Source organism: Electrophorus electricus, chromosome 12, assembly GCF_041902795.1.
Source record: "Electrophorus electricus isolate QZ-2024a chromosome 12, ASM4190279v1, whole genome shotgun sequence".
Lineage (NCBI taxonomy): Eukaryota > Metazoa > Chordata > Actinopteri > Gymnotiformes > Gymnotidae > Electrophorus > Electrophorus electricus.
Window position 1 is genome coordinate 21139121 of NC_137508.1, and position 13845 is coordinate 21152965.

The window sequence follows — 13845 nt, forward strand, 5'->3', positions numbered from 1 at the left end:
GGGGGTGTCCATTTAACTGAGCCTTTCTTCTTTTCATAATTGTGATTACTTCGTGGAAATAGTATGATGTAGCCAAACATTTTAAAGATGAATAAATATATTTCTCCCCGAGTTTGTCTCGTCTTCAAGTTAAATGAATACTTTGTGTTTTTTTATTTTTTTTGTGGTTGGCTGTATTTCTTCAGAGAACGGCCACGTAAGACGCACGTTATTCTTACCAACGTCAAAGGTAATTTACCAGAGAACCACAGCACAGCGGCTGTGCCAAGAGATTAGGTTTTGGTGGTGTTTTAGCGCGATGGACCAATTTCGTCTCGTTTGTACAATGCAGTTTCGAACATAAACTGTCAAATTTGGCGTGCATTTGTGCAGAATGAAGCAGGCGATAACTGCAGAGCAGATCGCAGAGTGGTTCACGCTCGGAGCACAGTTCGCCAACGTACGAATCACCCCTGAGGTACAGAAAGCTAGCAAGCCGGTTAACCTTGATGCAGGAGAGGGGTAAGAAATACATACCGCAATTTAATACCCAACTTAATAACTACAAAACTTCCTGTGGTGGTTCTTTGGCGCGCTGGTGTGCTCCACGTGCTCTTGGCGCGAGGAAATGTGTTAGCTAGGTAGCTAGTTTGGTTGTCCTCTTTTCACCAGATTTAAATTTGTCGACGTACAAATAAAATGGATATTTCATACTTTAAAATATTTAAAGGCTATGTTTTACTCATATCTCGCTTGTTTTAAGGTTGCACGAGTGTTGGGGTGGCATTTCTCTCTTCAGTGGCTAAAGCTACAGATTTTTATAAATCTGTTGATACGTGTCGTCTGTCACATTTGGTCACGATGCAGGGTTCCGATACTTTGGCTTACATTACGCTTCTTTCGGTCATTTGTAATCAAATAATTACAAATGACTGCTGCCACTAACTCGGAGTTTGTGTAATTCTGCTTAATGTAAGCCATTGCAATGATGTTGCACTTTAAGTGCATCGGTGTTGGGATTGTCCTGTCGTATCGAGCCGTCCATTGTGTGTGCGCGCTTCACCAGTTGTGTAAAGCCATGCACCGATCAGGACGGCCCAGAGAACGATCGATCAGAAGGAGCTGTGCGGGGGAGCAGGAAGTCGGACATCCTCCTTGGTGAGACCCGGTTATATATAATAACACCAGGGTGGAGCAGCATGGGGGCATTTAAAAAAAAAAAAAAAAAAAAAAAAAAAATCAACACAGAACTCTGTCCTCTGCACACTGAAAAGACCCGCACGCTAACAGCTGTCTACCGCAAGTTTAATCCTGAATTTGCATCTTTCCACACATGCTTCAAATGGTTAGTTTAGGTTAAACTGTTAGTACAGATTGATTTAACATGTGGGTAGAGTCAGAACGCCACATAACTGTTCTGTGTTGGTGTGACGTATAGCTTATTTATTTTATTTATTGCTTTGTGTGCTTGTTCTGACCTTTTAGGCCGAGATGTGGCTCCTCTTCTTGCCAGTTATGAGTACCCAAATCTCCCCATCACTAAGAATAGACAGGAGGTCTGTGCATGCACACTTTTCTTTCTCTCACTCACACACACACTTTCTCAGCTGAGCTAAAACTTGGAGATGATGTAGCTAAACTCTGCCAGAACGGCCAAGTCCTGTGACCTGAACCTGTCTCAACACCCCAGTTTCACAGACACTGCCCCGTTAAAACTGCTGTGCTTGTTAAACCTGGATCAGGTCAACACTCACTAACATGTTAGTATTGATGCTGTGTAGAGAATGGACTGCCACCCAGAACATATCTGGTTAGAAATGGTGTTTAGAAGTTTTCAGAGAGAGGTAGGGAATCGTCAACAAGTTTTGCCTGCCAACAAATATGTTCTAGTCTAATTGCACACCTACAATATAGGTGTGTGTAAAGAAGTGGTCTGTGAGTAGGTGCGAGCTGTGTGTTTGTGTTACTGGTAAACAAGTGACCAGGAAGACATTCAGTGACATTTGTTACTGTGTGTGTGCGCACGCAGTTGATCTCTCTGATAGAGAACAACTCTGTTGTTATAATCCGGGGTGCGACGGGTAGTGGCAAAACCACCCAGCTCCCGCAGTTCATCCTGGACTACTACACAGAGAAGGGCACCCCCTGCAACCTGGTGGTCACACAGCCCCGCAAGATAGGGGCCTCCAGCATTGCCCGCTGGGTTGCCCGCGAGCGCAAGTGCACCCTGGGCAGTCTGGTGGGCTACCAGGTACGCATGCTCACTCACGTGTGTGTGCGCGCACACATGCAGATGGATACGTTCCTCCCCCCTTCTGCTTGTTTGCAGGTGGGTTTAGAGAAGATGGCTACTGAGCACACCAGGCTCATCTACATGACTACAGGAGTCCTGCTGCAGAAACTAGTGGCAGCAAAGAGTCTCACCGAATTCTCCCACATCTTTATAGATGAGGTAACACACACACACACACACACACTTCAACACACTGCAGTGTGTACAATGTTTTTGGATACCTGCTCCAGGTGCATGAGAGGACCGAGGAATTGGATTTTCTTCTGCTGGTTGTCAAAAAGCTGTTGAATTCCAACTCGCGCTACGTCAAGGTACGTCAAGTATACACTGCACGCACCCACTTGTGCATAAAAACACAGTCCCTCTTTCTTGCTTTCTTCATTACTGTATATGTTGCCACTGTTGTTATACAGGAGTTGAGAATTGATATGTATCCCTCTCTGAGGATTTGACCTTTACTCTCTTTCAGAATGTTGTTTTTGGTCTTTAAACATAAATAGAATGCTGAAGTGTCTGCTTTCTGTCTTCGTGTGCTTGCTCTCTCACTCTCTCTTGCTCTGTGTGTGTGTGTGTGTGTGTTTGTCTCTCTTTCACACACTTAGGTAATTCTAATGTCTGCTACAATAAACTGCGCCGAGTTTGCTGAGTATTTCGGAACGCCTGTCCGCAGCCAGATTAATCCAGCATACGTGTTTGAGGTGGAGGGGGCTCCGTACACCATCGAGGAGTTCTACCTGGATGACATCAAGAGCATTCTCCCCTTCAAAGTGCGTGTGTGTGTGTAAGGGTAGGAAAAGAATAAGATGGATGAAAGGCAAGGCAGCCCCTGCAATTTAGTAAACTCCTGTAATCCCAGCACACACTGCAAACCATCTATACTTAACACCACAAAACATCCTCAAGTACTTTATGTACAGTGTCAGAATCCTAATGTGTGACAGTATGTTTGTATGTATGTGAGGGCATGTGTGGTAGATGCCCACCATGTGAGGATGGTGTTCAATATTACACATCCTACATGCATTTGCTTGTATTTGGCAGATGGATGGCCCCCACCCAGATGACCCCTGCATTAGCATGGAGATGTATAATATGGCGGTCAGTCTCATTCAGAGCTTCGATGATCTGGAGGCCAGAGAACAAAGGTCAGAATAAAGCATGTTGCAAATGTGAGGTCATTTTGCAGAGGCTGGTGCTGATAGATTTGCCACTGTTTCAGCATGAGCAGTCTGCCATCTATGGCGTGATCTGTCAGGGGGGAACTGCGTTTGTGTGTGTGTGTGTGTGTGTGTGTGTGTGTGGGGTGCAGTCAATCGGAACAGAATGGGCAGACGACCCTTCCAGGGAGGGGCAGTGTGCTGGTGTTTCTGCCTGGACTCGACGAGATCCAGTACATGCAGGAGGCTCTTGCCAAACTTGTACGCAAAAGGTCAGCCCATTAAACAGTTAAATTTGTCATCATTTTGTAGTCATATTTTAGGCTTGATGGGGTTTTTCTCGAAGCGGAATTGACACAATTATGCATGTGTGTTTTAAAGTACTTTCAGATTGGATTGCTGTTTGTACATCTGATTGTACCACATTTATTTCCAACTTCGTAGTGTTCTTGGCTGAGGTACATTCTGTGATGGTCCCTCTGGCCACATGTTTTTATAGTCTTGTAGAGGACACCACACCATCTATCTTTGCTTCTTTCTTGTTGGATAGTTATATCATTTGTTTAATTTTGTATGGATGCAAGTGAGTAGTAATGTTTTTTTGCTTCTGCCCCGATATAGTTTAGTGCGCTACAGATCAATTCCTCATCTGTGCAGATGCTAGCCAGCATTAACACCGGCCCCAACATTTATCGTTCTCGACATGAAAAGCCTGCGGTGCAGGACACTGCAGGGTTGTCTTCTAATGCCTACAGTTGGACAGCTCATAGGTGGGCAGTGAAGACTCGGAGTCCAACAGTGCGCTTGTGAGAGGAATCCCGGCCCTTAGCGGCAGTTTTTGGGGTCTAGAGGGCCTGAAATATGAGCTGTATGTTGATGTAACTTTAGATATGTTATTTATCTTTTTATGTAGGCTTTCTTTGAAAGTTGTTGTAAAACAATGTTGGTAATAGTAAAATAACTAAATGCCTTTTTTGTTATTTCTAAATTTGACTGATATGAGTAGTTGGTCATTTCTGCCTGATGTGTGTGGATTTTAAGATGCTTATTGGAGAGGTATAGTAGTCCTATTAAATAATTAGGTGGTGCCCCCCCCCCCCAATCTGATCTCAGCACTACATTTATACAATCCTGGACACACCACTGCTCATCATATTTTAGCTGGATATCTCCAGGTTTGGCACATTTTAGCTGGTGTCTTCTGCTGCTCCTCCTCCAGGAGCAGGTGTCTGCTTGGCTTTTAACGGCTGTGTTGGCTTCAGTCAGCTGTTTAGCTGTGTTTGGAGAGAGCAACTTTGATGGCCAGCTGTTCCCTTGACAACTGTGCTTTTGTCCGTGTGTTTGATGCGCTGACTGTTGGGATTGTATGTGCGCGAGTCACCTACTCTAATGGCCCTCACATCATCTCGTCATCTATAAAGTAGAGCGCCACACACATGCACATTGGGACTGGGCAGTGAGCCTTGGGTTTGGGGAGTAGGCGGTAACAACAGACCATCCTTGAGAAGAGATTTTTATCTTTCATTGTAAAGAGTCGTGTGTGTGTGTGTGTGTGTGTGTGTGTGTGTGTGTGTGTGGCAGGCTGCAGGTGTACCCGTTGCACTCCACTGTGACGCTAGAGGAGCAGAACGGTGTCTTCTTGGTACCTCTTCCTGGATACAGGAAGGTAATGCTAACCTGCAGGGCACAATTTCACCCCCAGTCCACTCCCTTATAGCTCCATAAGCCTGTGTGTGCACGCGCACGTGTGTGCAGGTCATCCTATCCACCAACATTGCGGAGAGCTCAGTCACAGTGCCAGATGTCAAATATGGTGGGTCTGTCTCCTATGTCACGTTTCTTTATCTGTAGTTTGTTGCGTGTAGGTGCTTGCATGAACAGAAATATCTTGAAAACTTATTCCTGCAGAGTTTAAACCTGTGCTTGTGCTCGATAGTGATCGACTTCTGTTTGGCACGCCATCTGGTGTGCGACAAAGAGACGAATTACCAGTGTCTCCGCCTCACCTGGGCATCTAAGACCAACTGTAACCAGCGCAAAGGTTCTGCTCAATACATTTAATAAATTAAATCTTGTATGTTAATATTTGTTAGTGTAGCAGCTGCACCCGGCGCTAAACTAACCAGTAGGAACATGTACATCCCTAAGTGATGGTCTCTAACACAAATCCCCCCCCCCCCCCTTTCAGGTCGTGCTGGTAGGGTATCTAAGGGGTTTTGTTACCGTTTGGTCACTAGGGACTTCTGGAAAACTGAGATTCCAGACTACGCCATTCCGGAGATGCTGGTGAGAGATTTCCACTGGCCCCTCCCACGTCACTGCTTGCAACATTCGGGGTTTTGGTCTATTTGTGTTCAAACATATTTAGTAGTTTAGCGCTGATATCTCTTAAAGGCGTCTGGTATACTGTGCTGAGCATTGTGTTTTAGTGTTCTTCTAAAACGTGTGTCTGTGCCCCAGTGCTCTCCGTTGGCTAGTATCCTGCTGAAGGTGAAGCTGTTGGACATGGGAGACCCACGCTCGCTCCTATCTACGGCTCTGACGCCCCCAAATCTCCGGGACATCGAGAGGACCATCCTGCAGCTGAAAGAGGTTGCTGCAATACACACAGCATCATGCACCCCAAGTATGTGCAGAGCGCGAGGGTGCTCAGATCGGTGCGTCTGTGTGTAGATGGGCGCCCTGTCCGTGCACAGCAGCATTCGGAAGCACTTTGATGGCGAGCTGACGTTTCTGGGCCGTGTCCTGGCCCACCTGCCTGTGGACCTGTTCCTGGGCAAGATGATCGTGCTCGGCCATGTCTTTGGCTGCCTGGAGGAGAGCCTCATCATTGGTATCACTCTTAGACTGTGTGTGTGTGTGTGTGTGTGTGTGTGTGTGTGTGCGCACGTACGCGCTCATACTCTCACATATGCTGTCGCTGCTGGTGTCCTTGTTGTTAAGTCATGTGATCACTTCTGCAAACTTATTAGCAGTTTATGCCCCAGCTCATCTGGGTGGGTTTTCATAAGCTCTCTCTCTCTCTCTCTCTCTCTCAGCTGCGTCTCTCTCCTTAAAGAGTTTCTTTGCGATGCCCTCTCTGCAGCAGCTGGCAGGCTATCGGTACGTTTAGACATTTTTATTTCCAGATTTTTCTCTTTCGTATCTAGCCTGCTATGTCTGTTAGGGCCCACCAGAGGCTCCAGATATTCTATGCCATGTCTCTAAACCTGCACAATAAGTGGTTTTGTGATTACCAGACCGATCCTGCCCTATAACCAATGTGTGTGTGTGTGTGTGTGTGTGTGCTCGTCTGTCCGTCCCAATTCGGTGCTCTTTCAGGAGTAAGTTGGCGTTCGCTCATGGTGTGCCCAGTGACTCCGTTGCTTTTGTCAATGCCTTTAAGGTAGGAGAGCTGTCTGAAGGGAACGGGGCCACGTGCTCAGCCATTTCCCCATCCCCGTTCCCTCTCCTTAACGCGTCACTAAAGGGAAGAGCAGGTTGTTGACAATTTCTTACCAAGTGCTGCCAGGGACTAGAGTAGTGTGTGTGTGTTTGTGTGTGTAGGCATGGTACACATCCAGAGCTAAAGGAGAGCTCAGGCACCCAAAGGTAAGATCCTGTACAGGCCTGCTTACAGGCCCATGCATCATCATATCCACACAGATGTTCTAATTCTGTTTGTCTGATGTGATCTTAATTCAGCCGCTTTTTTTAGGATGAGCTGGAGTGGGGCAAAGAGAACTGTATTCAAATTAAACGCATCAGAGAGGTTGTATGCCGGGTCTCTCACAAACACAGTCTTTCCATCTTTTGTATGGTATTTTCATATTATTTGTGCATTGTTTTAGCTGGAAATGCCTAATCTTAATCTCAGTAAACAAAATAACATTTTGGCATAGTAAATTTTTTTCTCCTTGTTGGGTCTAAGTGCTCCCTCCTTTCTTGAAGGTTTCCACATTATAAACAGGATAGTTGTCTCCCTCGCAGGACTAAATATGTAGCATACACATGTATATAAATATACAAGCGCGCACACAGAGTTCTGTTCTCTGCTCTCGTCTTTGACAGGTGGCTGAGCTGTTTGTGGATCTGAAGGTTCGAGTCTCTCAGTTTAACATGCACGTCAGCGATAGTTCCCACCCGTTGGATTACGCAGGCATTCACAGCCAAAGATTCATACTGCAGGTAATACACACACCACCAGCATGCACAAAAGGAGATTTGTACAGTAGGTAACTCATGCGTCTCCACAGAGAATCATACTACAGATAAAACGCATGTGCGTAACCCTATGTAACGTAGCACACAGCATCTCCAGCTGGAAATAATTCGACCTAGATAGTGACTATCATGGGACGTGTTCTAAACAAAGAGATCAAGGATGACACTGCTTCTGTTACACTACTGCTGTGTAGAATGTTGCGATGCATGCGCAGTCCAAACGTGCAGATCCCAAGCTTTCAAAGCATTGCTGTCCTGTTCAGGTGGTGATCGCAGGTGCCTTCTACCCAAACTACTTCCTCCAGGGAGCCATAGACGAGGAGCAGGCCTCCAAAGAGCTTTCAGGAAATGACCCCCGAACCACAGTGATGGTACGCAAAGAATTTACTGGGTACAGGCGTGTTGTTCTGAGTTTTGGTACCATAATAATCAAAGTTTACCTGATGTTGCAATAATTATTTCAGGTGCTTATCATTCACAGGCCCTTATAATTGTCCTAACACACACACTCTCTCTCTCTCGCTCTCTCTCTCAGGTGCGTAACCTTCCTCCATTTGCTTTCCTCTACTATAAGCAGCTGCAGTCGCTGTTCCGACAGTGCGGCCAAGTCAAGTTCATCTCCTTTGAGGGCTCCAGGTAAATGGCTCGCTAAACAGCTCCCCCTGCTGGACGAGAGCGTACACGTCAGTCCCGTCTCAGCACTGTTGCTGTGGTGCGTTTCAGAGCCTACGTGGAGTTCTACCGGTCATCGCTGCAGGATTCTGGGGTCCTGCCAGAGGTGTCTCTCTCGCTCCGGCTGTCCCAGCAGAAACAGCGCCTCAACCTGCATGTGCACACCACCAACGAGGTGGAGGCTCTGGCCGGGTGCAGGACCGTCTCGCACCTCCAATACGCACGGTAAACACACACACACACACACGAGGCACAGTACTGCAGAGTTGCAGGTGTCCACTGGCTGCAGAGATGGTCATCTGGTATCTGGGCGTGTCGTCCCTCTGTGGATAAATATGAGTACAGGCAGTGTGTCTGAATGTATAAATCTGACGTTTGTGTCAGGGTTCTCTCCCTCCCCTCCTACCCATCCCCAGGGTGAATGTGGATTTTCAGAGCCAGACTGTTTACCCTGTTGGAGTCCTGAGCAGCACAATCGACCCAGAGCGCCTGCCCTCCACCAGGGTCTTTGTTGTCAACATTACTGAGGTCCAAATCACTGCTGCTCCAGCACCGCCGTGCTCTACATCCATCTATCCATCCATCCATCCATCCATCCACACCACTCTCCATAATGCTTCATCTGTTCTGTCGGGTGGTGGGGTGTGGGCGGGTGTAGGTGGTGGAGGTCGGCCACTTCTGGGGCTTCCAGGCAGATGAAGCCAGTCTGGAGAAGCAGGGGAGGCTGACGGCGGCCATTAACATGCTGGAGCTGCGTCCTTTGTCGGTGTCACTTTACCCGAACCTGCTCTGCCTGGCGCCGTTCAGCGACACACAAACCGACACAGGCAGTTACTACAGAGCCAAGGTTCTGCATGTACAGGGGAGCAATGTGGAGGTAACACACACACACACACACACACACACAAACTCAGTGACGTTTTATCTATTAGTATTAAATCTTTTTTTGCACTGTGTGTGTGCGTGCGTGCATACACTAGGTGTTCTTCCTGGACTTTGGAAACACCTCAAAAGTTCCTTGCAATAGTCTAAGGGAACTTCCTGCAGACCTGCTCGGAGCACCCTTTCAGGTAGGGTCTCTATGGCAACCATTTTTCCCATCGTGTGTGTATACTGTTTGTGTGAGTGAGTGTGTGTGTGTGTGTGTGTGTGTGTGTGTGTGTGTGTGTGTGTACACACCAGGCTCAGGAGTTTGTGCTGGCAGGCCTGGCTCCATCGGCCCAGTCCATGATCACAGGCGTCCAGTGGAGCAGCCGAGCGCGTAACCGCTTCATCACGCTGGTGAATGGACGCTCGCTCATTGTCTCCCTATACTCCATCCTGCATGGCGTCATGCGTGTCCACCTCCATGTCTCCATGGAGACGGGTGACGTTGACGTGGCCAACCTGCTCGTGCAGGAGGGATATGCCCGCCTCGTCCCTGAGAGCTTTGAGAGCCAGGTAACCGTGGTGATGGCACACAGTGGTTCTATAAAAGCCAAAATTTAGTTTGTCCTCTGACATGTCTTAAAGTATACAATGTCATTAGTGGAATAGGGCAGAGGTTAAAACTTGGCATTCAGTATGCCAAACCAATCTCAGTGGGATCTTTATGCGAGGAGTCACGGAGTGTGTACCGTGAGTTGTTTAGAGTATTCTTTTGCTTGCCAAAGCAAGTAAGTATAAATAGAGTTTTAATTATTAACTTGGAGCAAAAAAATCAGTTATTGCAAAGCTTTGATTATCTCTCTCTCTCTCTCTCTCTCTCTCTCTCTCTCTCTCTCTCTCTCTCTCTCTCTCTCTCTCTCTCTCTCTCTCTCTCTCTCTCTCTCTCTCTCTCTCTCTCTCTCTCTCCAGCAGTCTCATGAGGTGTTAATGGGTCTGTATAAGGACCTGAAGGAGGGCACCTTCACGCCGAGCTCCAGCAGCAGCTCCTGGAACACCCGCAAAGAGGAGGAGAAGCAGCTCATCAACAGCCTGCTACTCTCCTTCTCCAAAGCCAGCCACAGCGCCCCCAAGTGCAGGGTATTCAAACTGCAGCCTCTCGCACAGAACCGCTGTCACAATACACATCCCTGCTTCCTGCTTTTCAAACCACTGGATACAGTTGGCTACTCAAAATGGACATTTTGTATATAATATCAGACATTCCTGATATTCTGCGCCTGGGAGTGGGAGAGTGCACTGCAGTACTATGGCTGTTCCTAGGATTGCGCTCCGCTGCACTGAGAGTGGTGGTATTCCTGGGATTTCTTTGAGTCACTGCTCCAGCTCAGAGGTCGCAGCCCGAAGTGACCCCATCCCAACTAGGACAACCTTGTGTTGACTTTATCTGCATCTTCTTTATCATTGATCCTAGTGTCTACTTGGTTCTGCAGGTCCTACAGGATCCTAACCTTGTAGCTTTGTGGTTCCTCCCATTTAGGCTTGGGGAGTGTCCAGCTTGTATGTCTTGTACATGTTCCTGTACATGGTCCCTGCTACTTGGTTGTGTCTCTGTCTGTATTCTTTCCCTGCCAGCATGTATCCTGCTATCCTCTTGCTTCCAGATACTAAGTGCTAGGTGTCTCCAGAGGTTCCTTTGCAAAAGTCTCCATCTTGGGTCTTGTCTTCTCTGCTTCATTGTAGTGCTAAGTGCTTACTTGTGTGCTGCCATGATTAGTTGCTGTGCTGTCTTCCAGTCCTGCCTTTTCTAGACATTGGTGGCATTGTCTTATGTCAGCCACCTCTGCTATCTGTCAATGGTAAATTCCATGGGTACATCATCCTGCCATGGCACCTCCTCTGCTTCCATGGTAACCACCCTGGACAGTGGCTCTTGCACGTTATAGCCCCCCCCCCAATTCATTTGTGAGGAGTATCCTGGTCTTTACATCAGCAGCTTCCAGTTTTTCTCTTGGTGAGCTTATTGTGCCTGCTGGGTATCTGATGGCTGACAGGACATACATATTTATGGCTATGATCTCATCGTCCCCATTCAGTTGACTTTTGTGCAGCTGCCTTTCCCTATAGATCACCCTCGGATGTCACTGCCCTTCTCGTTTCTGTCTCATGGTTCTCGTGTGACTTTATTTATTTATTAATAGCTGCCCTCCAGGTATGCTAACGGCCTAGTGGTAGTTCAGTTGCCCCCTGTCCTGATCGCAGTTCCCCAGCCCAAATGACATCCCATTGTCCATGCTGTGGATCCTGGTCAGGTGTGTCAATCAATGTCCCTTTCCGTCTTGGCGTACAGCTTGGTGTCATGTTCATGTAGCGGGGATGTCTGATGGTAGTTCCGCTCCTGAATCTGCAGCCATACCCACTTTCATTGGAGATTTGGCTGAGAGGGTTCAGGCCTGTGCAGAACAGCAGTGGGGACTGCGCAACTCTGTGATATTGGGGGGGCTGACGAGCCGTTCTCTTGTGTCTTCAGGTATGTGTGTGGACAGGCGTGATGAACGATTGTCTTCTCTCCTCCTTAGGTCTCTGTGCATGGCCCGTTCAGCCCCCACAAGGTCACCTTTCACTGCATGAGCGGAGTCATGCAGTACAGGTGAGGACTCAGCTCTTCAGCACCCAGGTTTGCTTCCCCCTCCTCCCCTCCGGCTGGAAAGGCCTAAAGTTCAGTTTGGTGTGTCCTGGTTCTTGACAGGTCAGTCATCATCGACAGAGACAGCATAAACTCCGTGCTGGTGAACGACAATCCTCAGGACAGTCACGAGAGATTGCTGGTTGCAGGATCTGTATCTCTTAATGCCTCAGGTGTGTGTGTCTGTCCCTATCCCTGTGTCTGTGTTAGCTCAGTGGTTAAGGTACTCAACTTGTAATTGGAAGGTTTCCAGTTCAAGCCCCTGCCAAGTTGTACTCATAATTGTAAGTCTTGGTATAAAACCTTCAGCTAAATGCTGTAAATGTGATGTGATGTAATGTGGTGGTTGTGTGTGTGTGTAGGGACATGTATAATGCTGAAAGAAACAACTCTGATGCCTCATATCCATGGCCTCCCTTCCCTGATCACAATGCTCTTCACCCCCGTCATGGAGCTACGGTAATTCTCACCATCGAGAATTGTGGAACTGTACCTCACACTGCTACTCTGCACAGCACTGTATCATCACTACTTCATGACTCATTTAGGCCAACAGTTTGCATAAAACTGTATTAACACGTGTACAAGTGTCTTGTCTGATTTCTTTCTGTAGTACTGATCAGGAGCGCACTTGCTTTACTGGAGCTCTGTGTGGCCTGGGCACAAACTCCAACTCCCAGGAGGCTATGCTGCCAGATCATGATATCGAGACAACCTTTGATGTCAAGGTTGATGTTGAGGACATCTCTGAGGTACATTTAGATGTTCTAATGGGAGATGTTTGTTAGAATTGTTTTTGTTTTGTTTGTTTGTCTCTCCATCAAGGTGTCCAAGGTAAGCATTGTGTGTGGGTGTGTTTGTATAGATAAATGGACTTCGAGGAGCAGTTAATAGGCTGGTGTGTGAGGGTCCCAACGGCCTCCTCCATTTGGGCCCAGACCGGATCAGCGCTCTCCAGGAAGATGCACGTGATCGACTCCTCAGGTAGCAGAGTTCGCCATTGTCCACCCTGAACTGAACCGCTAGTTCTGAAGGATTCTGGGGGTTCTGAGGCTTTTCTCTTAATGATGGGATTAGATTCTGCTGGTCTGCTCTTTTGGTTCACTGACACTAGAGGGTATGAAGCATGCCTATGTGAAAGATACGCTAACGTCTGTGTGTGTGTTTTGAACGCTTGCTTGCTTCAGGCTGTTCTGTAAAATGCCCTCCAGAGAGGATTGCACACCTGTTTACTACGACATGCCCAAGAAATGGAACCAGGTGCCTTACCTATACATCAGTACATACATGGCCCACCACGCTAAACAGCCACTGTATTACATATGTCCTGGATGTATTATAAAGTGCTGGTGTGTTTGTGCATGTGTTAGGTTGACCCCTCCCAGCAGATGGAGGTTGTCCAAAATGATGGCAGAGCTAAAGCGGTTCTATTCCAGCTGCACCCTGTGACTCTACTCAACATGTGATGTCTGTTGCTGTCGAGGCTGATCTAAAATGTAAAAAAAAAATTAAAAAATAAAATGCTATTATAATGCAAGGAAGAGCGCTGACTTAGCCGAACTGAAAGTTTCTTTTTAAGGTTGTGTTCCCTGTTCAATTGCTGCCACAAGCAGTGTTTGTTAATAAACCATACTTTTCTTTCTTTCAGATTAATTTGGTTATGAATTATCAACAGTAATCTCAATCTCTTCAGCAAAACATCCTGATCCAACATTCATTCACTGTAAAATTGTTGCTGTGAACACCTACTGTGTTCATTGGTCAGTTCACCACCGACACTGTCCTTGTTCCGGGATTAATCACAGTGTGCCAGATGTGTTAAGACACCAATGATCTTGGGAGATCGAGTAAGCTAAAGCAGACAGTGAGGATTCTACCTGAAGAGCACATTGGGTTTGTAGAGAAGTTGGGAGTCAGGGAGTCGTTTGTTTATTAATTTCCCCCTTCTGTTAGTTGGGGGGTGGGGTGGATTTCTATCCATATAAAAATGT

At 47.2% G+C, this 13845-nt stretch overlaps 1 protein-coding gene across 1 annotated transcript; it reads left to right on the forward strand.

The window, feature by feature from the left end:
• The first annotated feature begins 373 nt into the window (after nt 1-373).
• On the forward strand, nt 374-13804 carry tdrd9 (tudor domain containing 9). The gene is made up of 35 exons (XM_027032208.3): nt 374-501; nt 1046-1137; nt 1465-1535; nt 2009-2230; nt 2309-2431; nt 2503-2583; nt 2875-3039; nt 3314-3417; nt 3582-3701; nt 5011-5095; nt 5185-5242; nt 5366-5470; nt 5618-5715; nt 5890-6021; nt 6103-6262; nt 6468-6531; nt 6751-6814; nt 6976-7020; nt 7127-7180; nt 7480-7596; nt 7896-8003; nt 8168-8268; nt 8356-8529; nt 8721-8832; nt 8963-9181; nt 9285-9374; nt 9487-9744; nt 10141-10308; nt 11748-11818; nt 11918-12027; nt 12217-12313; nt 12468-12606; nt 12720-12838; nt 13042-13114; nt 13225-13804. Exons 1-35 carry the CDS (start codon nt 374-376, stop codon nt 13318-13320), a joined length of 4023 nt encoding a protein of 1340 aa, XP_026888009.2. The 3' UTR covers nt 13321-13804.
• The last annotated feature ends 41 nt before the right edge of the window (nt 13805-13845 follow it).

Bases quoted from the DNA above. Each gene is read 5' to 3' on its own strand.
- tdrd9 (XM_027032208.3), top strand. From the start codon at position 374: ATGAAGCAGGCGATAACTGCAGAGCAGATCGCAGAGTGGTTCACGCTC. The intron at 6,815-6,975 runs GTAGGAGAGCTG...TTGTGTGTGTAG, and splicing joins CTTTTGTCAATGCCTTTAAG to GCATGGTACACATCCAGAGC. The intron at 9,182-9,284 runs GTAACACACACA...TGCATACACTAG, and splicing joins TACAGGGGAGCAATGTGGAG to GTGTTCTTCCTGGACTTTGG.